Source organism: Lingula anatina, chromosome 7, assembly GCF_051362555.1.
Source record: "Lingula anatina isolate TDL-2025a chromosome 7, LinAna3.0, whole genome shotgun sequence".
NCBI classification, from domain to species: Eukaryota; Metazoa; Brachiopoda; class Lingulata; order Lingulida; family Lingulidae; genus Lingula; species Lingula anatina.
The window spans coordinates 7343714-7370090 of NC_141773.1; the positions used below are offsets into that span (position 1 = coordinate 7343714).

The window sequence follows — 26377 nt, forward strand, 5'->3', positions numbered from 1 at the left end:
CATGTTATGCAATAATGTTTTAGATAGTTCATCTCTTCTACAAGCAAGAGTGATAAGTTTACATGTTTCAAGTGCCCCATTGTAGGGCAGCTGTGGGAATATAATCTTACATGCTCTAATCTGGATGGATTCAATTTTATCAACTTGTTGTTGTGTGAGACCTGGGTGCCACACCTGACATGCATATTCTAATGTAGGTCTGATTACTGATGAGTAAAAGCTTACAAGTTCATTGGTTGGAATACCCGCTCTTTTCAGAAGCTTAAAATTGTGTAGCCTTTAACTTGCTTTTTTACAAATATCACAGACGTGATCTTCCCAGCTCAAATCACTACTGATCCTAACCCCTAAGAAGACAGCAGACCCCACTCTCTCAATTCTTTTGATTATCTACCAGTAAGGGTGTAGTTTTGTGTCCTTTTTTGGAGAAATCAAATATGATCTCTTTGGTCTTGGTAGTATTTATTGTTAGTTTATTAGCATGGGACCAGAGAGTGAGTTCTGTTGTTGCATCAGGGAGATTGTCCTGCAGTTTGGTATTCCCGTAGCTTAGAATTGTGTTGTCATCTACATATTTGAATGTGTCACACATTTGATGCTCAGATCGTTAATCATAATGACAAATTAAATAAAACTGCACCAAGTTTTGTGCCTTGTGGTACACCAGCATTAATTCGTTGCCAGGTCCACTTAAAAAAAAAAATGTTTTTTGAAATTGCTGGCTACAGACCTAGATTTGCTGTGCTTTTTGCATCTCGGGATATGATAACGATTACAAGTGTTCAGTGGGTCCTAGGTAACATGTAAGTCCAAATACTAAGGTATGTCTGAGAGTTTGAGGCCGCGCCATCGCCATGCCATGTAGGCGATCTTAATTCAACAAAGGCAAAAGACATGCAAGAATGATTGAGGTACAATCCAAGAAATCCCTTAGTTTCTGATATCAAAAAGTGGAGACTTGGCTATTACTATTGAACATTAAATATGCTTCAAAAATTCTCAACAAATTGTTGCGAACACATCAACAGTACAGTCTTGTCGGCTGCCCTTTAAATACGGTGAGGTGTTTTGTCTCACTGCCTGATCGGCTAGTTATTTTTGTTTATGCCGGAATTGAGTCTTGTTAAAACCTAATGTCGTAATACTGTCTAAGCACAACTTGAGAGCATGATATTGTGAAATAAGGCAAATATTTGCTTTTTTAAAATAATTAAAACACAAAAGTTTAAAAATTCACTATTTGTGTAACAATCACTTCAATCCACATGAGCTTCATTTGTTAAATGTTGACGTAAACCATCAGAAATCTCGCGAGATTACGCCTGTTGCTATTGACAACAACAAAGGCTGGCAAATGGCTGCCATTGAAGGAGTAAAATCAATGCGATCGGGATTATAACTTAATTTTATAAGTATTTGCCTCCTAGTTATATATATATATATAAAGAAGAAAACATGGCAACAAGGACACAGACTATACGGCGGCCCCCAGTTCAGCCGGAAAGAGTTCACGATTATTTGTACGGTAAGAGTAAAATTATTACGAGCGCTACTCTCCTGAGACCCAACTGCATCGCTCTTTTTGAGAGGCAGTACCTACCAACAAAGATTTAGAAGATGTTGATTAAAGGCCATTGGTGACTAGATGTATGAGTTATATGAACGATAAATTTTACTGAATTCAGAGTTAAAAGGCACACGTATACATTCAATATACTAAGTCTAAGAGGCAGCGTGAGTGAGTGTGTGTGTGTGTGTGTTTGAGAGAGAGAGAGAGAGAGAGCGATATAATGCCCGAAGAGTATGATATTAGATTTTGTTCCAGTATGTAGCTTATTGTTTGTCTTTGCTGTAGATAACCACTATGTGTTGGCCAGTGAGAGGGACCATGCCAGGGCCACATTCAAGGCTCATACAAATATTGACCGCGTTGTAAGTATTCTTTTTCCCCATCAAACAGTCTTGTCAATATTAGGTAGCTGAAAGATATTTTACATTAATCCCACAAAATTATGCTTAAAAAACACAAAATGATGCATAAGGAAATCATTGTCAGTGAGAATTGATTTTTTTAAAATTAACATCCTTTTGTGCATCTCTGCAATAAGCTACACAGTACATGTACCTAGAAAAGCTGCTCTCCATTCCTAAGTTTTTCATATGATCTGAATTTATATCAGATATTTGATATCAGATCCTTTTTCTACATTACAGAAACGGGTACCCAACTTTCCCACAATGTTCAGTGAGTTGCGGCACCACCCAAGGTTCCAGATGCGGCTGGATGTTACCGACCCAGTGCCCAGGTTTATATCTCGACAATGGAGAGGGTATGCTGACCAAGCAAGAGAAGCTCTTATTAGATATACCACGTAAGTTATAACAATAGATAATATTTATTATTATAATTATTATTATTATGTTGCTTGCTACAAACATCTTTTGGAAATTCATTCATGTCGATTTTTTTTGGTGGATGTGACTATTTTCTTAACAAGCCTGACATTTGTTTTCGAAAAATAAAGTTAACTATTACTTTCAATTGGTAATTTCAGGTTCAACTATGATCCTTCTGTCAAAGTCCCACCTCAGCAGTTAGGAAACCAGGACGTGTCTGGTGCCAACAGATACAAGTTTTTTAGGAGACCCATTATACCATTCCTTCAACAGGTGCCACCAGAGGTGATCTTAGCAACAGCAAGGTAGGCTGTGGATTTCATATATTTTTATTTCACATTTTAGAAAAACATTATTTTCTTGTTTTATTCCGATTCTTTTGACCCATGGATATGAACTAATTTCTACCAAATGTAGTGCCATACAACACAATAAAATGAAGTACACATTTATATTACCTAGAATGTTATTTGGCTTGTTCTTTTTCTCAAACTTCTAGTATATTGTGTCATTGACTTGATATTTTAATCAGTGCTACTCAGTTTTATAACAATCACAATATCCCTTATGAAGTCACCTTCTTGAACATGTTAGTGAGGATTTTCTGATATTTCCAGTCCAGCAATTGAGAATCAGGAAATTTTTTGTAAACTTTTCTTAGTACTTGAACATTCCATCTCTTTTGTCCCTCCAGGCAAGACCCTCTGGCTGGAGCTGAGAGGGCAGATCGTCCACCCACTCCTCTGACCAAGACTACCTACACACAGACGGACTACAGGGACAGCGAGGCCCAGACTGACCCCTATACACCTGAGTATGTCGTACGTCCAGGGTCGGCCCCCGAACTCCTTACCTTAGCTACCCTGTCACATGGTAAGTGATGACCCAGCTATTAACTCTGACTGGTGATTAAATTAGGGGCAGAGGGAAGACTTCTGGGTCTTCCAGAAGACGCTCAGAATATTTATGTTTATATTGAGGAGAATCTTAATTTTTTCTGTTGAAAGACAGTCAAAAATGGAGTGTGGATCAACAAAGATAATTTGGAAGATTTGGAAAATATCTCTGGATCCACCCTTGTAAATTATGGAAAGACATTCATACTGGTATTCATTAATGATGAATGAGGAGGAATGTCCCCATGATATTGATTACTGAATAAGGTGGATAGATAGATCTATCTATATTTATTACAGTAATATGAATGGATTTCAAGTATTGGAAAGGCTTGCAATTTTGATGTTTGACAGATTGAGAAGCATTGTTCCTATTTTATATGTTCAGCTGATGCTACATTTGCTTTCTTAAGGTAGTGAAAAATCCTTTATCCTGGTGCTGTCCCCCCCCCCCAAAAAAAAAAAAATCCTCAAACTTATATCTTATGTTTATGTTATATTAATTTTACATACCTGAAAGAAAACCCACAATACTTACCTCTTTTTGCTGTGTTTAGGGAAGGGTTTGCCAGCAGGTTTGGCTGAGGTGGAGATGATAGAGAGAGCTAGAGCTAAGCGGGCATGGGAGGCCACACTGCCGCCCCTCAGCGATGTCTCTCAGCTGGAGACCAGAAGAAAGATGATGGATGAAATGGAGAGAAAAGAGTGGGCTCTGCGAGAACAGGAGATTGAAAAGTAAGGAGTATTGAGTTTAGTTAACTAGTGACATGTTTCTACAGCTACATTATATGTTTTGTTGTAGTAACGTCTTTTTTTGTAACTATTATAATTGTAGATGAAATCAGAGGTACCTTTGCACTCCAGTATTTTGGTGTTTATGTTAAATATATATACAAGAAATCCAGACCTGTAATTAGTGACTGTTTATAAAAAACTTTCTTTGTTCTAGATTACAAGAAGCCAGGCTAGAGGTCTTACAGTCTCTGTTAAAAGAGAGGGAGGAAAACCACCAACAGCTGAATACCAAGAGACTGGACAAGATGTGGGGGAAGAAACAGGAGGAGAAGGAGAGAAGAGTCAAATATATCAGGAATGAACACATCAAAGGTGGGTTCATTTATCAGTAATGATGGAAGTTGTAAATAAAACTTAAATTAAAAAAAGTAGTTTACCTGTAATATAATTGATTATATGACTTAATCCCTTACCCATGTTATAAGAAAAGAATACAACTTGACATTATAGAAACATTTTCAGCATTATTATTTACTTTGTCAAAATTTCATATACTAAGCACTGCTCTGATCTAATAATAATGATAATAAATAGTTTCTTGATGCATTCTATTAAAATTTCAGTGCACTGAGTAAAAAAAAAACTTAAAAGAATAGAATATAATATGTTTTGAGTAAATAAAATAATTTAATTTAAAACATTTTAGCCTGTCCTATATTTAACAACAAGTTATTCCAAAGCTTTCAAGCATATATAATACATGGACATAATATATTATGTGACTGATATTTTAGCCATCAGAAAGCTGACAGAGAAGAGGCGAACAGTTGAAGGTAAACTAGAGCGGCGTGATCTGACTCAGGAGTACTCCAATCCCGGCTCCCAGACGTACGCACCCAAGACGAGGATTGGGGTTTTCTTGGATAGGGGCTCTGAACAGTTTGTGGTGAAAAGCCGCTACTTGGATTCTTATCAAGGTGAGGGGCAGTCGCTAAAGTTTGCATGAAGAACTTGTAAGAATATGAAAGAGATAACAAATTTATGATTTTATCATGTTTCAGGGACTATTGTGTGCATGTACTAGTAATGTCATAAATGCATGAGGTAGTCTGCATATTAACGGTGCAGTGAGCAGATTGAGATATGAGTGAAAGAAAATATAGGGGTATTGGAAATCCATCTTATTTTGAATTTCATAAAAAAGTAAACTGGATGTTTTTTTTTCAGTTAGTAGGAAAAATTATGATGTTTATACCCTCACACAATATTGGCATTTGTTGTAGAGTCATCATTTACTACTTACATGGATTAAAGTCAAATATTATTTTGTTCTCTTTTCCAGGTCTGCTGGAACTGGAACATTCCCTGCCAGATTTTGTCACCCAGCCCAGAATTAAGGCTCCCAAGCCTAAGACGGTCACCAAGGCAGGATTTGTGAAGAGAAAGTACAGGCAGGAGAACCAGCTGAGACAAGTCCATGAGGTAGGAGATGAACTGAAGATTCTGAGAATCTTTTTAAATCTTTAGATTCTGAGAATCTTTAGATAAAAGATACATGTTTAATAATCATATAGCAGTGATTGCGAAAGTTGTCGGACCACGGCCATATGCCGGCAAAAGTTCTGTGGGCTGGAAAACCCTTTTAACTCATCGGCCCACATGTCCGACGGACTAAAGTCAGTTTCTTTAACAGACACCTCGCCTCATATTTGAATTTATCGTAAAGCTCTAAGTACGCACTATTCGCAAGTAAAACTTTAACTTGCGCCATACTGGCGCGTTTTGTAATAAAGGTCTACGTACATTATGATGTCGCTTGAAGTGTGCGTAGCGATGGTGTGAGGGCTGACATGTGACCCGTTTCACAAAAAAATGTATCGAAACTGAAACAACTACAGGTCAATGAAAAACGTACTGCTCAAGACTCTGAAAACAGGCCGCTCAAACTGCTTACGACTGGCCACGCGCGGACCTCTGAGAACACCTAACTACACGTGCTGGGTAAACAAGTATGGCTTCCGTCGGACTGCATGTTGAGTAAACGATAAGTGAAATATTCATCTGCTTTTTAGATGGGTGCTCTTAACTAATTTTAACGGATATTTTAAGTCATATTGCGCCTTTAGCGGTGCTATATGTCAAAATGAGGGACAACATCGTTTTCCATGCGGAAAATCCGCAATGGCACAGTCAGGGTGCAAAACTGTCCATTACAGTATATTCATCTAAACTTTAGTCTTAGATATTGAATAAAAATTCTTTTCAGACTCTGGCCCGTAGCCAGGGATGGTTCAGGGGTTTCAAAAGAACCGCTCTCTTATGCTGACAAAAGGTCCACTCTTGGTAAAATTTGATCTAGGTACATGGCGTTTTTATGGAAAAAGACCCTCCCCCCCTTTTAAAATTGCTGGCTACGGGCCTGCTATGAGAGCAATAGCTTTATTTTACAATAAAAATGGGATTTGTCTACCTTTTCCATGTAGTGCAATTATTTGGCATAGTGCAATTATCAATTCTGAAGATTTTTCCATTAAGTACTGTACAATTTTTCAGACAGAATGTTTATTTTGGAAGATTATTCCACACACTACAATTATTTAGGACTTCAGAGTAGTAGCATTAAGCCTTTTTTCATTGATTTTAATCATATAAAAAAATATTGAAATACAATGAATTTTCTTTAAATAATTCACGGCACACATTTTTAAAAAATGGCACACTTTTTTTGACCAAGTGGGCCAAAATGGCCCGACCAGATTTTGACCCAGGACAATCCCTGCTAACAGACAAGCATTTTTCCAAGAGTGAAAATCTAAAAAACGATACAAAAGTTGAAGCTCCACTTCACTATGACTTATGTTTTAATTTAAGTCAAAAATTGGAATAAAATTTACAAAGGATACATGATCTTGTGTTAAAAGATTAGAAATTAAGATAGGCAACCCAGATGTAAAAAGGATAAAACTTAAATGCCAGAAAGCAACCAAAATGAAAGACGTTTAAACTTAAACCTTTAAACATCCTATTACATCTGGCCTGAAAATTAAAAAGCAACGATTTAAAATGCCAGACAATAATATTCATCAAAAATGAAGTGAAAATATACAGCTTGATTATTTTGTTGTGGGCCGGTAAAAAAGGTGTGGGCTGACAAAATTTAATTTGCTCCAGCCCACATGTCTGGTAAGTTTTCAATCTCTTTCGCAATCACTGATATAGTCATAGGTGGATTGGCTTGGTGGTGGTAGAGGTTTGGGGAAGCTAATGCTGAGCTGTATACTGGATGGTAAAACTGAACAGGCATCTGTTCTAATATTTAGTTCATATTTTCCTTTTTTGAAAATAAATTTACTTTGCAAAGTTGATAATGAGGGACAGCATTTTCATTCTTCCATAAAAAATTTCATGATAAGTAATGATAATTACAACAAATTGATGACAAAACTGAAAAAAATGAAATGAAAATTGGAAAAAAAAATTTTTCCAGCAACTGAAGGAGGAAAAGACCCGAGGAGAGGAGCCACCCAAACCACTCCGCTTCCTCCAGAAGATAGAGAAGCCCATCCCACGCCCACCCACACCCACCGTGGAGACACCCCCTGAGGAAGAGGAAGAGAGAGAACTGGCAGTTATCTATCTACAGCAGATCATCAGAGGCAGGGCAACACAGAACATGGTAAGACTTTGTGGATTAATATTATCAGGAGTCTCGGGCTTAAATCACTCACTCCACAGAAAATGGCAGTTATTTAAACTGACCCAATAAGATTTTGTAAATTTATTTAGCAAGTGACTGCTTTTATGCTAAAGGTCAATAGATTATTATATTCTGGTATCCAAAAGGACCAACAGGCTGTTTTTGACAAAGATTGTAATTATAGTGATAAATATGCCAGGCCCGTAGCCAGCAATTTCAAAAGGGGGGGTTCTTTTTCTGAAAAAGTGGACCTTTTTCCATAAAAACTTCATGTACCTAGATCAAATTTTACCCAAAATGGACCTTTCCCGGCAAAAGGGGCGGTTCTTTCGAAGAAATTACTACTCTTTCTAAGTTGGAAATTACTACTTACTTGCAGACTACATAACAACTTTGTAGTTGGTTTGATCAATTTTCTTAGTCATCCTTCATTAAGAAGAAGAGGTGTAATCTTTTGAGTAATACTGATGTAGTAAACAGATGACTATTGCAAATTTAAGCTTCTTTTCAGGATCATTTTCTGCACAGCTTAGTGGATTCATTGTTTTTCTTCCAGATGTTTGAAGGCAAGGAGAAACGTATGGAGCTGATCAAGGAGCTAAGAAGCACACATGCCCTGCAGGAGGCTGAGCAATCCCTAAAGAAGGCTGAGAAACAACAGACACTGGCCATGCAGAGACAGCGCAGGCTTCATGAACATAGGGTAAGTTACTGCAATTTGCAACATTTACAGACGGACCAGTAAAATTTGAGAAATTTGTTCGATTTCTGGTCATTGATGTTGCTTCAGGCAAGGGTTTATAGAAAATTCCGACAAAAAAGGTTTCTAGAAAATTGTGGCTCAGAGGGCCAGTTGACATAAGAATGTTAATATCATACATTTTTCCTGTGGCAATTTCTGCATATTTATGTGACCTGCTATTATTAATGTTTTTAAATTATTGTACAGTAACTGGAAAATTAATCTGGATTGTAAATGGCGCATTATGCATTTTGAAATTAAGACTAACAGAAATATTGATGTTGTGTTTACATACAAAAACAGCAATGGCAAGGGATTTAAGACAGGAAATAGTCATTTCATTTTAAAAACACAGAGGTAGAAGTTTTAGATGTTTTGATACTTTTCTCATGAATATCGGGGAATTTTTCACATTCACAGGAGTCATACATTGATGAATCCCTCAGCAACATGGAAGCCAACAGTATTGGCGATATGCTGGATTTCCTTGGCAAGGAGCTGATACGCCTCCAGGAAGAGAGGAGAGTCCATGCCTTCTCCATGCTGGCTGAGAGACGTAGGAGAATCAGGGAGGCCGAGGAGTCGGGACGCAGACAGGTGGAGGAGAGGAGGAGACGGGAGGAGGATGAGACATTCAAACAGGTACTTGTGTGTGTCAGAGATATACCAGTACAGACAGATATGTGCAGAAGTCTGCCAACAAAATCACAATGGTAATTGTAATGGTGTTTATTCACCCAATGAAATATTTATAGAGTGCACATTTTTACTATTAAGAGTTATAATATTTGTAGCTGTGCCATGTGTAGAAACTGAATTCGATGAACTGATATTTGTTGCAGCTAGGTTTAAGATTTAAAAAATAATTTTAGAGTTTAAAAGTATGTCATATGGATATTATCAGTTAGTGCCTGCACTTTTTATTAATGTTTAAATTGTCCTCTATGGTATGACAGTAAACCTGTCATCTTATTATTATATTTATTATTATCATAGTAAACTGCTCTAGTAATTCATGTTTATATTGTTCAGTCAGTAACAACTGTTACAGTAAAAGAGAAATCCTCCTTTCATATTATTTTATTATTACCACTGTTATTGTTGTTGTTGTTGTTATCATCATAGTAAACACCCTTCCTGTTCCCTCCAGGTTGTAAAGACCCACCAGTGTACAGTGGACACATACCTGGAAAACGTCATCCTCAGCTCCATTGATGCCACGGCAGACCATCAGGCCAGGCAGGAGATCAGGCAGATGGCCGACCAGATCAATGATATTGCTTACGAAATTGAGACCAGGTAATTATTGATGCCCGATAAGGTGGCTGAAAAATACTATTTGAAGGAAAATTTGATATAACAGTTTAAAATCCTTTTAGTCCTTCTAATTCCTTTTAAATGGAAGTTGAAATGCTATCTGACTTTTCTGGTGTGTAGTATTTTGGAATAGGTGAGGACAATTTTGTTTAGAACAGAATAGACCTGAATACTTATTATTTTTCAATGCCATTAATGCATATTGAATTTGGCCATTAACATAAAGTATTCAAAATGAAGACTGAGATATGAAGTAAAACTATGACTATGAAGACTGAGTGTCAACCTGTTCAATTACAGCCGCACCAGACTCCAGTCTGAGGAGATTGCTGCAGAACTTGTACACAGCTTCCTGCTGCCAGAGGTCCAGAAACAGAACATGAGGGAAAAAGGTATGGTTTTTACAAAATAATTTCAAATGCCTCTCTTTGTTGTAATATTTTATTCTTTTGTGATGTAACAATTTCAGACATTCACAACAATGTTCTGTCTGACTCAAAATAAGGTGTCTTTTTGCAATTTTGTTACTAACATTTTTCGAAGGGGTGGGGGGGGAGGGTTATGACCATAAGAACAGTTGATTGAATTTTTAAGAACAGCTTAATGAACAACCTGTCTCTTTAAAAGGGATAATATCAAATTTAAAACATGTCTTAAAAACTGAAATCAAAGTTTTATTTTATTTTAATTATCAACAAAAAAAAAATGTGCTTGTGTAAAGTTGACAATTTCTTTTCATTAATCACCAGTTAAAAGACAGCAGAGGAAATACTTGCTGGCAGCACACAAGGAAATACACAGGGATTCGGAAGACATCATCAAATTATTCCCCAAACAAACACCAGCAGCTAGTCGTGAGCCAACTACCACCTCACAGGGGGCAGCACCAGCACAGAAATCACCCACGCCAAGGACGTCACAAGATGGCCGCCCACCCTCTGGAAAGTCGAAGTCAAGGTCAGGTTCAAGGCCAAGCTCAAGACCTACTTCTGCTGCATCTGGGAGGAAGGTGTGTGTTCTGTTTTAGTGTTCATTAAATATTTTTATAAGAATATTAATTGACATTGGAAATTGCAACCCATAGCAAGAAATTTTATAGGATTGTAGTAAAAAGATTCTGCTTACCAAGGTAGATTAAGATATAATTATCAGTTCTTAACAATAGATTCACTATGAATCTTAAATCATTGTAAAGGCACAGTGACATTTATGGAATGTGTCATAGAATAAGGACCATAATAATATAATAATAATATAGTATAATTATTATTAAAATCCCTAGAGGCTTTTAGCACATATTGACTTGAATTACCGTAAGTATATTTATTTTTATTTATTATTTTGATTTATGTTTTCAGACTCCCAAAAAACAGGATTCTAAGGAAGATTTGGGAGGTTTGGTGGTGGAGGGAAAATCTTCATCTCGGCCAGGGTCGAAAGATAAGGTATGTGTGTGTACAAGATTAATTTCAGTATTATTATCATGTAGTGTTTTAATTTGTTTCAAAATATAATCTGTATGTTAATTGGCTTTTTGTGTAATAGTGATGAAAAATGATTTTTATGAATCACTGGTACCTTTTTCATAACATAATTTTGATGTTTTTGGATGGTATTCTGATATTTTTTAAAATATCTATATATTAATTTTTTTATTCATTTATTTACTTTTCAGTGAAAGGAATAGGACTTCAAGTGATTGCAGTTAAAGGAATCATTCACATTTGCTTGGAACTGTCTGTGATAAATATGGAAAATTGGGAATAAAATTAAAATAGATTCAGTCCTCAAGCTGCTCAACCTTTACCATGCCAGATTGCATTAGAAATATCCGTCCAAGCAAGAAAGGTTTTATAATGTTTCTACAGTTATTGATATGTTACCTGGAAGTATTTGGAATTGTGACCTACAAGGTTAACCACAGGAATAACTGGAAGAGTTTAAGCACATGTTCTCCCTTAAAAAGAAAGCTATTTTTTTTACTTGATATAACTCAATAACAATACTGCTTCAGTTTTGATTGTATTCAAAATGATAACATAGAAATATGCCAGAACAGGACATTTCAGGAACTCTACTTCAAGTAACATTAATTTTTTGCTGTACACATTTGATGGGGTCAAATGGAATTATATTATTGCTTTTATGAAGACTTTCACATTTCATTTGAAATATGTGAAAAAAAAATAATAACCGTCCTTGTTACATGTACAGCTGGTCTAAGTCTGTATATATATGTATGCATTTTAATCATTGTGAATTGTATATTCCCATTGTCCATTTAAATATAATAAAATAATGTCAGAATAATTTGGTCTTCCTTCATTTCAAAATACAAGATATATTCATCGTTTTACCACAACTTTGCTTAATTCACTTGTCCAAATTACAATCACCATGTACCATTAAAAAACAAGATAGTAACACAACATTTTGAAAAGGTTTTAATTAATGCATTTATTGAAGTGTCCTTTTTTCTTTCAAGTAAAAGGATGGTATAAAACATTTTATATTTCTTTTATATGAAAAAATATCTCTATAACAGCTCTTCAAAAAAAAAAAAAAAAAAAAAACAAATGCCCCACAAGCACTGGATAATATACAGACCAATATGCTGCCCCCCTGGAAGATTGCCTCAGCATAATATTTAACTACTACCTACCACTACTTCAATACACAAGGCCTCATAAAAATGGTATTTAATGATAGTTTGTTATACCACATTAAGGCTTTCAATGCTATACTCCCTATCACAACTCATTTCCCTTTTTTTATTTTGACCATTTCTATAAGGTTCCATTCACAACAATGGACTAACAGATCATTAATGGAATTGAGACACTTGCGCACGTGCAAGTGCGTCTCGATTTCATGGCCCCGTATCTCGAAATAGAATCGGTTACGGAATCGAGACACTAACGCATGTGCCCAACATAGCGAACCTTTCGAGATACGGAGCCCAGTTCTGTTGGACCACTGTTTTGAATGCGTTCTTAGTTGACTGGTTAAATGCTCAAGGTTTGACCCTGTCATCAGCTCATCACCCCGAGTTTCAGACGCCCCTGGAAATGCACTCCTGCTATCAGCATGCCTGTGTTGTGTCTGGTGTCCACAGCATGCTGACAGAAGAAAAGTGACCTCTGAAACTCAGGGGTGCAGCTCTTGAGTCTCACCTATAAGCTGTTTTGGAATTTTTGAAAGGGAAACCTATCTGGTATGAAAAGACATTAGTGCTATTAACATAAACTGGTTTGGTATAAATGCAATAAATTACTCTAAAATCTACATCATGCAAACAGGCTACACAAGTTACATTTTCACATGAAAAAAAAAAGATTTAAAATGAGATTTAAGAGCTGTAAATCAAAACGGTAAACATAGTAAATGGTGTTCTGAAACCACAAAACAAATAAACAATACAGACACAATCTTCCCACCCTGTCTATATAATACTGATCAATGAGCCTGGGATCTATCCCACCTAGCCCATATTGTAGGATTACAGCAAGGTCTAACAGAAATTCCGCCTGTGACTCAACAATCTGGTACAGATGAGATGATGGTAAACTGAGAAATCTTTAAGTAATAACTGCTAACAAAATAGTTCTACTCGATATCCAGCCTAATTAACACTAAAACAGTTTGTGCCATCACACCTTCTGCAGGGAGACCCCATTGCGCTTCAAACATTTTACAAAATGTTAAGCCTTAGGCCATTTATATATTTTTGTCCATTATATTTTTAACCTGAAAATTAATCCCCTTTTCATACCATTGTAGTTACATAGCAGGCTTGTCTTTCACTGCCAACCGGCAAAATAAATTTCTCCATCCCAGTCTAATAATGTATGATCAGCTTGTTTACCAAAATATCAAAACTTAAAACATTGCAAAGTACTATTACATAATTAAGAATACAAAAGCTCCCTTTTTCACTAAGGGCCTCAATACACCCTATAACTGATTAAACAAACAAAAATCAATCCCCTCACTTTATAATCCACCATGTAGTTAAAAAAAGATTATAAAATTGTGACCACCCCATTTCGCATATCAAATAATGATTTCCTCTGAGTTTTTAGCATAAACCCTCCGATTCACAATTCATTCAACCATGCACCAACAGATGTGTCTCCATATTATTTTTACTTCTAAAACACAGTGTTAAATTAAGTTGAGACTTGTAGCACCTACGAAGTTTGAAGCTTTGACGTGAGACTGGTTATAGTTGCCTTTGGTAATCTATTCAGTACAGCTGGTCTTCTTTGGATACACAGTGTATAGTGGTTGGAACATAGGTCGCATTCACAACAGCAGACTAACTAGTTCGCAGATCAAATACAGCGACCACCCTAAAAACCCCTTATCCCCTAATAGACACTGTATATATTCCCTGCGGGGATTATGCAACAAGTATTCAAGTGGGTCAGCCATATTCGATCCCCTGACTAGTTAGTATGCCGTTGTGAATGCGGCCATATTCATCTTAAGCTAGTTTACAAACTTTCTGCTGAGCACCATTGTGATGGTTTTAAGCTGGAAGATGACCAGCAATAAAGAACTAAAACAGGTCTATATGTATATATATAATTTACAGTTTTTCTACCTCTAAATATATTTGTACACTGCAACTCTCAATGTCACAATTCTAACGTGTGCTGTGACACAAATCTACATGTAGCAGTGGGTCTTTTTTGATTCATCCACTTCTTTCATACAAACACTATACATTGCATAGACTGATGTGGTGGGATCCGAGGTACCGATGACATCCAGGTGATTTTGTTAAAATTTCCAGGAAATATTTCACAGATGCAGATTACCGTCATACAACATGATCCTTGCACAGTGTATCACATGATTTTACAACCCAGTATATAATATTTGCTTTACAATATTCCTTCTCCAATTCTGTCCATAGGCAAGATGACCTAGTATACAACACATGAAAATCTTTGTCTCAGTACAATTTTCTTCCTCTTCCACTTACTAAAGAATTCTAGTTCTTAGGTTCATAGGCACTAAAGCCAGATACCAAATAATTCTTCCTTACTTGGTCACCTCCTCAAGAAAGCCTTTAGATGACCCACTAGGTCCCAATGAACACTGAGCACTATTATCTACCTTCCAAATCTTTCAAAGGCACAAAATCATCTTCATTGAAGATCTTATCTTTTCAAATCACAGCCATCCATATAAAAGTCTTCCAAGACTACATCCAACATGTCTTGTATGATTCTCTGGTTTTTCAGGTATTTACTATAACCAGGTATCACCCATATCTTTTTCCCCCAACTTCATTTTCCTCCTCAGTCATCCCCGACCAAGTCTGAATCATCGTCACTATTCTCCATTCCCAGGTCGCTACTCTGTAACGCCCCTTCCTCCTCATTGTCTTTCTCGTCCTGTTCCCCGTTCTGGACCATGAGAGTGGGGCTGTTGGCACCCGTAGGCTGTGCCTCACTTAACATGGGGTTCACGTGAGACGTCTGTAACGCTGAGGTCTGCAGAGCTTCCAGAGTGACTGCCTGGGTGCTGATGAGCTGACCGTCTGATGAGAAGTCTGAAATGTGAAAGAGGCTGTTACTGCAAGTGATATGTTGTATTAAGACCAGGACACATAAAATTCCATCAACACAGAAACCACTCTGCATTATAAGGATACTATGATGGGGAAAAAAAACCCAATAAATACAAAAAGTAAGTTTCAGAATAGCACAGATAACTCACATTTTTCAAAAGGAAAAAGCTTTCTAAAATAACCAGTCAAAAATTTTTAATAAGCATCTGGCCAATTTTAAGCAGAAATTGGCTGGAGAGTGTTTTTATTTTCTTTACCCATGCCCACTGAAGCTGCTAGAGGGGTAACTGACTTTAGTGCACGCTTAAACTAAAAACAATTTAGCAAGAAACCCCTTGGAGACAGATCAATCCTGCTGGTACAAAAGGGTATGGGAATGGTCCCTAGGTCATAACAGCCAGTTAGGCCGCTTAAACTGAATGCAATTTAGCGAGTATCCCCTCAGAGTTAGAACAATCCTGCTAGTACAAAACAGGTTTATGGGAACCCAGTCCTAGATATATTTAGCTATGTGGAGGTCAGAGTTCCCACTTACAAGGTACGACCGTGATGGTACCCGGGGTTGGACCAGCTGTGCTCCCAGTACTGGTCTGCTGCTGTTGTTGTTGTTGCTGTTGTTGTAATGAGGACACTTGCTGTGGTTGAGGCTGAAGATTTGCTATGCTATCTGGCCAGAACCGCTGGACAGGGCGGTTGTTCTGAGGCTTGTTTTTCTTGGCTTTGCTACCCTCTGGGTTGGAGGCATCCAACATGGGTTGAAGTATCCGTCTTCTGGCATTGATAAACCTATGAACAAAGCACCAAAACAAGCCATATACAGAAGTGAAAATTAAATTTCACAAACAGTAAAACAACCATACTTGAAATTTAAAGGATTTACTTACAGCAGGCATCCCCTTCCCCCATCAAAAAAAAAAAAAAAAAATATATATATATATATATATATATATATATATATATATATATATATATATATATATATATATATATGTGTGTGCGTGCGTGAATGCGTATGTATATATATAAATACTCAGTATATATGATCGCATTATGCCAATAAATGAATCCAGACGAATTCAGAAGGCAATATGGTCCAAGCAGGTTTATCTCCTGCTTCAATTATTATATTAAAGAAATAATTACTGAATTTTCTTCTCAATCTCCATTATCATCCTAAGTCCACTCACCAGTTATTAACTTGCAGTAAAGTGAGATTTGTTTGTCCTGCTATCTGCCTTTTTTCATCTTCAGTGGGATATGGATGCTAAAAGATAACAAAGCAATTTGCACATGAAACTAAATAGCAATCATGAGAGTATGCAATACAAAACTGAACCTGTATGTTGTGGAGGGGACTTAACAGATACATTTTGAAGCATAATATTATTCATGTTCCTTATATTACATACTTAAATAGTGGAGACTTTTAACATAACCTCTGCAGGGACGGTATATGAGACGTACTTGATACAGCATTAACAATCAGATAAATTTCTTGGCTTTTTAAAAAACTGGAATCAGCCTCATTTTCTGATTAAGATGTCCAGTTAGACATCGAAATATTGAGGTAAACTGTTTCAGTATTAAGCTGATCTAAGAAAGGTTATTTTATTCTTATAACATTACAGAGCTGATGAAATTCTTCTTTAAGACTACATTTTTGGTCTTAAAGTTTAGACCCACTTTGGGGCTTAAGTCTGGTGGTTAGTTCCTTGGCTTAGTTGACTAGGATTCCAGTGAAACTGCTGTTACATTGCACCTGATTGGGTAAGTTGTGCCCATGTGACCATGTAACCTTGGTAATAAGTTCCCAGCCAGTAAACCCGACTTTTTTTTTTTTTTTTTTTTTTGTGAAACCAGGGCCAGGGGGCTAAAAACACTTAGACACAGACTAACCACTATATGCTGAAACAGCCAAGACTTCATCACTTGTGTGGCCTGTTTTGGCAGCACGCCTCTCTTGGCCTTTTTCTTGGCTGAATCTTCATCTTCGGACGGAGACAAGGGCATGGAAGGCGTGGAAGGGTGGGGACTAGTTACTGGAAATAAAGATTAAAATCAATATTTCAGAACATGCAAAAAAATTCCAGATGATTACAGTTCACTGTTAATGAGGATCCAGGAGAATGGTATACACAGGTATGAGACTGCCATTTAGTGAAAAATCTGGAAAATAGGGCACGAGGTCTACGGGGCTCCCAAAAAATGAGAAGTGTGCTTTTAGTTGGAAATATCCCAATTCTGTATACATTTAGATCCATTCTACTTCAGTATACAATCATGAGTTATAATAAAATATCAGACATATTTCAGAAAATAGCTTATGATTTATCTAAGGTTAAGTTAGACTAAAATTTTGGTTTAATAGTTTAGGGACAGATTTTGATATGTAAATTTGGCTTCTGGCGTCGATACTAGTTTATGTGCATGACACTAGTGTCAGTACTGTACCTGTTTGTGTGCGTGACACTGGAGTACTGACGGTGGGGACACCTATCTGTGACAGTGGTGTGCTGCCGTGTATCACTGAGGCCACCTGTGGCTGCACTGCTGTCTGGATCTGAAACAAAAGGTTCTCATGTCAAATTAAGCTAGCTCGACTGCTTCAAAGCCATAGCAGAAATGAATAGCTCTGTCAAGAAGACTACTGTAAACCTTAAAGTACATGAACAGACTCAAAACTTGTTTGTATGTGTACTTTTTGGCATGCATGTCAGACTCTGCATTTGTGCTTTCAAGCTAGATTGTTTGTGTGCCTTTGTGTGTGTGTGTGTGTGTATGCATATGTGTGCATGTGATTACATTTGTGTGTGTGTGTTTGTGTGTGTGTGCATGTGTGTGTGTGTGTGTGTAAACCCACAAGGGCACCCTCACCTGTATCGGCTGTGCCACAATTCCCTGTGGTGTCTGCACCATCTGGTACACGGTTCCTCCAGACACAATCTGTCCCGGGTTTAGAGCCACCGCGGCTTGCTGGACACCTCCAGCATTCTGTAGCACAACTGTGCTCCCCCCTACTGTGGTAACCCCAGATGACACCCCAGGGCTACCCTGAGAGAGCCCCTGGTGGGGGGAGTCAAAACTATCATCTAAACTATCCCCACTGGAACTCTCTGTCCTTAGTATGTTTTCACTCTGGAGTTTTCCTTTCAGGCAGGCGATGTATCTGTTACAGAAATCCTTGCACAGTTCATTTACTTTTTCAAGTTCCAGTAGATGAATCCTTAACACTTGTATAGATTTCACCATCTGGAAGTAAAAAAGATATGAAAGAGGTTTTATAATATATAATTAAGCAGTAATATTTAGACTCTGAAAAAAATTATACACAGGTGCTTAATCAATAGTCTGCTGCTATGTTATAGGCACAATTCAATGAAAGAAAATTGTTTTACAGAACTGAGATACATATAATTACTTCTTTAAACTTAAAACAGGCATTTATCACCTCTATATCAGCAAAATAAAACACACACACTCCTATTCTCTCCTAAACAAGGACAAACACTTTTTCCCTCTCACTCACATTCTCTCTCTCTCTCTCTCTCTCTCTCTCTCTCTCTCTCTCTCTCTCACACACACACACACACACACACACACACACTGACCAGGTTATCTAGCTCGGAGTCATCACTGAAGAATGGCTTGTTGTCCCTCTCCTGCTGCTGGACAAAGGCCTGGATGTCCACATTGAAGCCGTCCGCCGTGGGGCACTCTGGGGTCTGGGTGGCCTTCTCACACTTCTCAAATAACAAGGCTAACAGGGGGAAAAGGGGGTGCCTGGAAGGAGGAAAATAGCACATAAATTCTTCACAATTTCATGTAGCATGGGGCAGAAGACGAAATGACAGAAAATGTAGCATTATTAAAACTGTTAGGTCTTGGCTTTTAGTGTTTAGAAGTTAAATGATTCTATAGATTGACAAATGTTTTGCATTTTATTTTCACATCCTTTGTATGTACTGTACATATACTATGTTACAGAATGAAACTACATTTCTTATCATTTTCCATTCCAACTACTGAGTAAATGTCACAGGGACAGGAGCGATTACTGTGGAGCTCCTGACATATCTATTATATTTTTATATTCAGATGTACATGTTGATATTTTAAATACAATTTATAATGTATCAAAGTATTCATGCTTTTGAATGTTCATCTAACAATATGAACTCAACACACAGCTGCTTTAGTTTCAGAACTTACTTATAGATGGCCTTCTTGTCATTCTCTAAGGCAGCTTCAGCCTCTTGGAGTTGTACTGATGTAATGGCCTGACCTGTGAACTGGGCCACACTGAAAACATATAGAACCATATATGGGTCAAAACACGGTATTTGAAATGTCTCTGACGGGACATTTTAGAGACAATTTTAAAAATTACAGTTGGTAAACGATCCACATGGTTACTTTTAATTACATTTTTATTTAGCTGGACCATAAAGGATTATGTAAAACAAGCAGCTAATTTGTACTGAAATTAATGTGGGAATGACAATCACTTAAAGGTCTGTCTCTGACGGGACATTTTTGACCCCTGTATTTTTTTACTAAAACTCCAATGCAAAATTCTCTTTGAAATTTCATTTAATCAAGACTTTTGTGATACATATTGCAAGGTACAAGTCTTGGGAAGCAATTAATGCACAAACAGGCCAGTTTTGTTTACTTTCCTTGGCAGCATGGGCTGTTAAGTGTAAAAAGTCACTGTCTCTGATGGGACACCTTTGGGCACTATTGAAAAATCTTAGAAAAGAGGTTTAAAAAGCCACATTTTTGTATCTAATGAATCTTACTTGATGGTTATTGCAAAATAGCATTTCTGTACATTAGAAAAATCACCAGATGCAATATGTTTAGAATATTAATTAATTATCATGACACAGCGATAAGGCACAGTATAATTTTCACGTAATCCACTGTCCATTACTCCTATTTCTCAATATCAATCAACATTTTCCATGATAGTTCACATGATAAATTCTGTTTTTCAATTAGTCTTAGAACACATATCTTTTCTGCACTTTAGAGATTTTTTTCAACCAGTCACATTAACAGGTGATGGAAACAAGTAAAGTCCACGAGTGTCTATGCTAGGCATTGGAAGGACTTCCTTTGCATCTTTTATGGGAATCCATGCTTTGTTTTCTGTGGCAGGGAACACAGTTTCTTTTCCCAGAACTGACTTCCACTTCGCCATCTTCAGTGTCATGGGTGACCTAACCTAAGAACTGTTTTACTCCTTTCCTGGCAGCAAACTCCGCAATGACAAAATCTCCCTGGTGAGACTGAGCTGTGCCTTGACTGACATTGTCATAGTGCGGATGTGCAGGCAAATCAAAGTCCCCAGTCATATGAATAAGTTTAGCATATTAAGAGGGTTGCTGGTACAAAGAATTGGTTGACACAAGAACATGTCCACGGGGCTAGGGCTGGGGCTGAAGCTGTTGGAAGTGTTGAATTCCTGGAACAGATGGACAGTTTTCCCAGCGACTGCTGATGGGTGTGGTAGCTGCTACAATATCTGCTGCAGACAGGTACATTATGTTGACATTGGGGCATTCTTAGCCAGCCAAATAGAATTGATAAGGTGTATATACAACCATTTTTCTCTGGAGCACTGCTCTCCAAACCTGATGTTTCATTTCCCCTACGATCCCATCCACTGGTTCTTTGCCATGGGCAGTGGTATAAAAAGTACCACTGCGCTTCCATACCAAAATCTGTTTCATGATAGTACCATGTTTAGACAGTAAAAACCAACTTTTGAATTGACTGGGGGTTCCGGCTCCGTCTGACCAGTAATGGACTTTGCTGAATGATTGCTGGTGTTGGAGGTCTTTGAGAATGGCCTTATTACAAGTGAAGACAGACTGTTTGTTATGGTGCAGATCATCAGATACCACAACATATGGTTGGAGCTGGAGGTCTCCTTCAGACTCTGTTCTAAATCATGCACATGCAGTGAACAGAATGACCTGCTCACAGTTCTAGTGCTCTGACATGATCTTTGACGGCACATGTCAACACCTAATCACTGACAGTCAACCTAGCTAATAATCAGTAATAGTTAATGAATTACCCAGTAATGATCAGTTGCAAAAGAAAAACAAGAAATGTAACACACCAGAACACTTGAAAATGATTCAATTGAAGATGTAAAACCTTGTGTTTCACATCTGTCAGAAAATGTCCCATCAGAGACAGAAAATGTCCCGTCAGAGACAATGATAAAATGTGGCAATAAATTCACTGTCAATTGTTTTAATTTTGTAATTTTTAGCTATAATCATTACTTATCATTATTTAAAAGAGGATTTTAAGTTTCATTTATACAACCTACCAGATGTAGAAAATATGAAAACTTTTCGAAGTCAAATGTCTCTGACGGGACACACCACTCCTAGTGCTAAATAATTTTTTACTCAAAATAAGTGATATGTGGCAGTTTTCTATGTTGAACTATTACTTCTGATTAGTTTAACATATTTGGTTGATATAAACTTGAAAAAACAACCTAATATCTGACTCAGGCCAATATGACCATGTGTCCCGTCAGAGACAATTTTTTTTTCCTTTTTGTTTCCCAGTGGCTCACAGAAAAAGTACTGGGAGTATATCAATGAAACTTACATTATCTGAAAATTTGATTTGTTTTCTACAAAAATGTAAAAATTTTAAATTTCAATGAAACAAAAAAAATTTTGACACCCATGGCACCGTTACCGTGTTTTGACCCATATATATATATATATATATATATATATATATATACAAAAAATTCTTCCAGCAGGTTACATTCCTTGAAATTGCAGTTGCTGTTTGACAACTTAAACTTTGGGCTTGTTCAGAGATTTACTGGTAATTAATGGTGAGGTCTGAATGTTTGAGGGCAACTGAAATCTCAGTGAGCAGGTGACCGTTTATGTCTAACATTATCAGACATAAAAAAACTTTCTGGAGATTTAGCAACACAGAAAATACTTCATCAGCTGGGAGTCCAGGGCTGCCTTAGGTCCCATCGGATGAATTAAAACAGTTCTGAATACCATGATCCTGTAGAAAAAGCTCATATCTGCCATCTCATTTTTAAAACATACGTGCACTTTAGATTGAATTATTAACCAGTAAACCTTTGAGCATGTTAACCTTCAAATGTTCATAAAACAAAAATGACAAACTTTTAAACATATTGCCCATTGTACTGTTTTCACATACACCTTACTAGTAATTATGCTTCGTTCAGTCCGTGAGGAACATAACCACTGACCCCAAAACACACATCAGTAAAATTGGAGCTGTTCCACCAAAATCATGTAAATTTATTCAGTTAAACATCCACTGTTCAGGCATTAGTCAGGTAAACTAATCATTAAGGTGGCCTATAGAAGGACCAGTAGGATGAAAAGTTTTTTCCTTGCACCAATTGCTGTTTACCACAAGAAAGTCCCACCTGTGAGCAGCCGCCTCTCCCTGTGCCTGGGCCACTGCTGCTGCTGTACTGACATGAGCCACATGATCTGCTGGGACCAGGTGAACCCCAGGGTACCCTGTCACTGGAATCCCCTGGGTGGCCAGGATGGGGACCACACCCGCGGGGTGGGACATGGCCATCATTTAAGGGCAAGGGACCTCCACCTGGGCCATAACTGGAAAGGAAATCAATGTGCATTATCTATTCATTCTTCAGTTTCAAAATGTTACATGGCATGGTTATATTCATATAATAGCAAGGTACATATTATATCATGAAGCCTTTTGGAAATAGCAATTACTAGTGAAATCTTGTCCCAGCTAGGTATTAATACCCCACCTGAAATTTTTGAAAAAATAAAAATAGAAAAATAAATAAAAGACCAACAGTACCACAAAGTTCCACATAAAAACAGAAAATCTCAACTTGATCTCTGACCATTTAGTTTTCAATCCAGTGATCTTACCATGTTTGCTTCAAATTAAAGAGACTATATTCTGACACAAGACCTTCCCGACTTTTCTTAGCCATTCCTTTTTTTTATCTACAAATGTATAAAATGGCACACCCTCTTCCTTATAAACAAATTAAATAAAATTACTATCTCTGCCAAAACATCACATTTATATCCGCTAAGTGAAATTGTCAGAATGTATGTTATCAAATCACATTAACATGACATGACATGGTCGTAACTGCTAAAAAATATTAAATAAACCACAAAAATACCTCCTGTATTTTCAATATTTTAAGCTAGGGTGTTGCATTCCAAAAGCTTCACATATCTTGATAAAAACCGGTATAATTTATACTTTCTGCTTCAAAATAACAACATGGGACCAGTCTTTTATAACAGTGCAACACAATATCAAGTGTAAATAAAAATGACAAATTTATATCATCAATTCAAAACTCCAATTAAATCCATTTTCAAAAATAAACAAAAGGAAAAAAACATTTCTTTAAAAAACACATCCCTTTTTGGCCCCTTTATTTGTGAAAAACCACACCATTCCCCTTCCATGCGTCCTACCTATCAATCACAGTAATGTAATACAAGAACAAATGTCCCTTGTCTTGATCAGTAATACCTACTTTTATTATGGAGGGAGGAGCCATGGTATTATTTATTCCTTGCAGCACACGATCAATATGACCTGCCGTAATCTTACTTGACTGACATCTAGTGAATAAAAGCTCAATATATCTAGATCACATGACATCCAGCACCATGGCAACAACACCCATATATGGAATATGACCCGACCTTTCTTAATATGTGCCTCGATGCACCGGATAATGCCTACAATAACTGCATGAACCATCAAAGAAATGTACCAGTATATATAGCGTGAATAGGTCATAGAACAGATAATCATGTTACTGTGATGGCATTTTTAAATGAGCGTCACTGATCTACTATGATTTAATCAAGCTTTATTTTTATAAATTCATGATTTTATACACACATCTAACAAGTTGAACTGCATGCAGTCAGCCACACTAAGAAACTTACGAAAACTTGGGGCAAACCGAGCAGTCACGACTGTTTATATCTTTATTTTACAACTCTCAGGAAAAAAGAAAATAAAAACATTTTCATATTAATCACGTAATAATTAGTCAATCTAAGTCTGGTTTCAATAAAACTCAACAAACAAATACATGAAGATATTCCTATATTTTATGAAAAATTACTGTCATTACCCAAACCTTTATTCCCAAAGCAAATATTCGTTTATAAGCACGTTGGCCACTATCTCAGTTGCCGTACTCTCTGCATACTACAACCGATGAAAATAACTATTATCAACAACAGCAGTATCTATCACATAAACTTAATATCAAATATATGAAAACAAAGATAAAAAAACGGTATATGAACAACTTAATAGCAGCAAGATACGGAACAAAACGCCCCACACGTAAGGTCAACGGGAAGTCCCCGTGATATGGCAGTAAAGCACGTGCTACGTAGAGCCCTTTGTCATCATATCAGTGGCCAAGTCACTCACAGGCTGCGGGCCCACCCTCTAATCAAAGGGGTTTGGCCTAGATGAAAAATAAATGTATAAACGGGCTGTTCTACATTTCTGACGGCTGCTATGTAATATGTTACTAACAGCATGTCGAGAACATGCAGGGCTTTGTTTTTGTTTAGCTTTTGTAGGAAATGTGAAATGTGTACATAACAGGACTCGTAATTTTCTGCTGCTGAACATATATTGTTTGCAATAATATCGTAGACCTAATGGATTGTAAAACCTATGCACGACGTTTGGCGTAACTATAGCCTGTTCTTAATTATGATTACGACCTAAACATAATAGACGAGTCACATACACTTTTTTTTTATCTTGCAGTTAACATTAACAACGAAGGCAAAACGCAAACAACGTGATTAGTCGGAGTCCAATTTAAAGTAACGTTTAAGTAAAACAGTAACGTTTTCATAGCACACACTTACAAGCATTTAAGTGCTAGTATATAAGCAACCACATGTGTTACATTACTAAAATATTTATGAAAAACGCATTATCATACGTTGTGCTGGAACATGTATCTCAAATCTACAAATTTATTGCAATCATTTATCAGTATGATAAATATAAAGAACAAAGAAACTATTTCCAGTGTGGAAAGCATTTCCTGGCCAACCAAATCGACCGTATGTTGTGAATTTCACTCATAAGCGAGCCCACACGGCCAATATGAACAGCAGTCGATCCCTCTGAATGGCACGCTGAATAACCATCCGTCACTCTTTGTTCACACATCAAACCTAAATCCCTCCGAAATCTCGCACCTCCTCCATTCAATCAACGAACACATGACCCAATAATCTTTCATTCTACGGTCTAATTGCAACATCACAAGGTACCGCCCCGATTGCCCAATTATCGTGAAATGTAAATAAGTTGTCTGTGTAATTCTTTATGGTCATAGCTGTCCTATGAGTGACAACCTTACCTGAAATAGACACTGTCAATCTGCGTCAAAATGGCGGACGTCAATTATGTCTTGACCCACCCCGTTCTTGATCACGTGACCTGAAAGATGACGTCATTTGACCCGTCAAAGCAAACTGAGAGCGAGGCTGAAGGGGGAATCCCTTAAGAAATTTGTTGAAAACTATGCGGCATTCCTCAGAGTTGCAAATTGAATCTGTCTTGGAAATGGAACAAAATTGATTGTACAGTTGCTCCCAAATGTTATAATTATTTTTATTTCTGATTTGAATGTCGACTGTAGTTTCATTCCCGAGCCCTAGAGTATGATATAGACCTAGAAGCTGGTAGGAGACAGGGCAGGCTTGGAGGCACTGAATAGGCTTAGATAGTTTTGAATAGCTGATTTTTTTTTTCGGTTTCTTAGAGAGATTAGATGGAAGTCTGGGGTTTATTTCTAAAAAAAAAAGTATACCTTTATCTACTTTTATTATTTATTTACTTTCTTTTCCTCACATTATTTATCCATCCGATAATTTATTTATTTTTGCAAAATGTAATTTGCTGTTAACTACTTTGGTTAACTT

General features: G+C 37.1%; 2 protein-coding genes across 3 annotated transcripts; one reads left to right on the top strand and one right to left on the bottom strand.

Moving 5' to 3' along the window:
• Positions 1 to 1337: 1337 nt before the first annotated feature.
• Positions 1338 to 12094, top strand: LOC106155190 (cilia- and flagella-associated protein 91). The gene is made up of 17 exons (XM_013529891.2): positions 1338 to 1525; positions 1856 to 1932; positions 2215 to 2372; positions 2556 to 2702; positions 3092 to 3270; positions 3851 to 4028; positions 4243 to 4400; positions 4823 to 5005; positions 5371 to 5510; positions 7516 to 7704; positions 8282 to 8428; positions 8888 to 9109; positions 9618 to 9766; positions 10085 to 10176; positions 10534 to 10793; positions 11143 to 11229; positions 11460 to 12094. Exons 1-17 carry the CDS (start codon positions 1456 to 1458, stop codon positions 11460 to 11462), a joined length of 2439 nt encoding a protein of 812 aa, XP_013385345.1. The 5' UTR covers positions 1338 to 1455; the 3' UTR covers positions 11463 to 12094.
• Positions 12095 to 12214: 120 nt separating this feature from the next.
• LOC106155189 (homeobox protein PKNOX2) lies at positions 12215 to 25905 on the bottom strand. Of its 2 annotated transcripts, none has more exons than XM_087017418.1 (10): positions 25813 to 25905; positions 22822 to 23017; positions 19575 to 19664; positions 18974 to 19145; positions 18240 to 18614; positions 17817 to 17925; positions 17262 to 17404; positions 16553 to 16629; positions 15901 to 16151; positions 12215 to 15347 (listed from the first exon to the last, which is right to left on the bottom strand). In XM_087017418.1, the coding sequence occupies exons 2-10, from the start codon at positions 22983 to 22985 to the stop codon at positions 15094 to 15096; spliced, it is 1635 nt and encodes a 544-aa protein (XP_086873544.1). In that variant the 5' UTR covers positions 22986 to 23017; positions 25813 to 25905; the 3' UTR covers positions 12215 to 15093. The 2 variants fall into 2 exon arrangements, with proteins under 2 accessions (XP_086873544.1, XP_086873545.1); XM_087017419.1 differs by lacking the exon at positions 25813 to 25905 and adding an exon at positions 23938 to 24289.
• Positions 25906 to 26377: the final 472 nt, after the last annotated feature.

Bases quoted from the DNA above. Each gene is read 5' to 3' on its own strand.
- LOC106155190 (XM_013529891.2), top strand. From the start codon at position 1,456: ATGGCAACAAGGACACAGACTATACGGCGGCCCCCAGTTCAGCCGGAA. The intron at 1,526-1,855 runs GTAAGAGTAAAA...TCTTTGCTGTAG, and splicing joins AGTTCACGATTATTTGTACG to ATAACCACTATGTGTTGGCC. The intron at 7,705-8,281 runs GTAAGACTTTGT...TTTTTCTTCCAG, and splicing joins GCAGGGCAACACAGAACATG to ATGTTTGAAGGCAAGGAGAA.
- LOC106155189 (XM_087017418.1), bottom strand. From the start codon at position 22,985: ATGATGGCCATGTCCCACCCCGCGGGTGTGGTCCCCATCCTGGCCACC. The intron at 17,405-17,816 runs GTACAGTACTGA...CTTTATTTCCAG, and splicing joins AGTGTCACGCACACAAACAG to TAACTAGTCCCCACCCTTCC. The intron at 16,630-17,261 runs GTTAGTCTGTGT...GTTATCTTTTAG, and splicing joins GGCTGTTTCAGCATATAGTG to CATCCATATCCCACTGAAGA.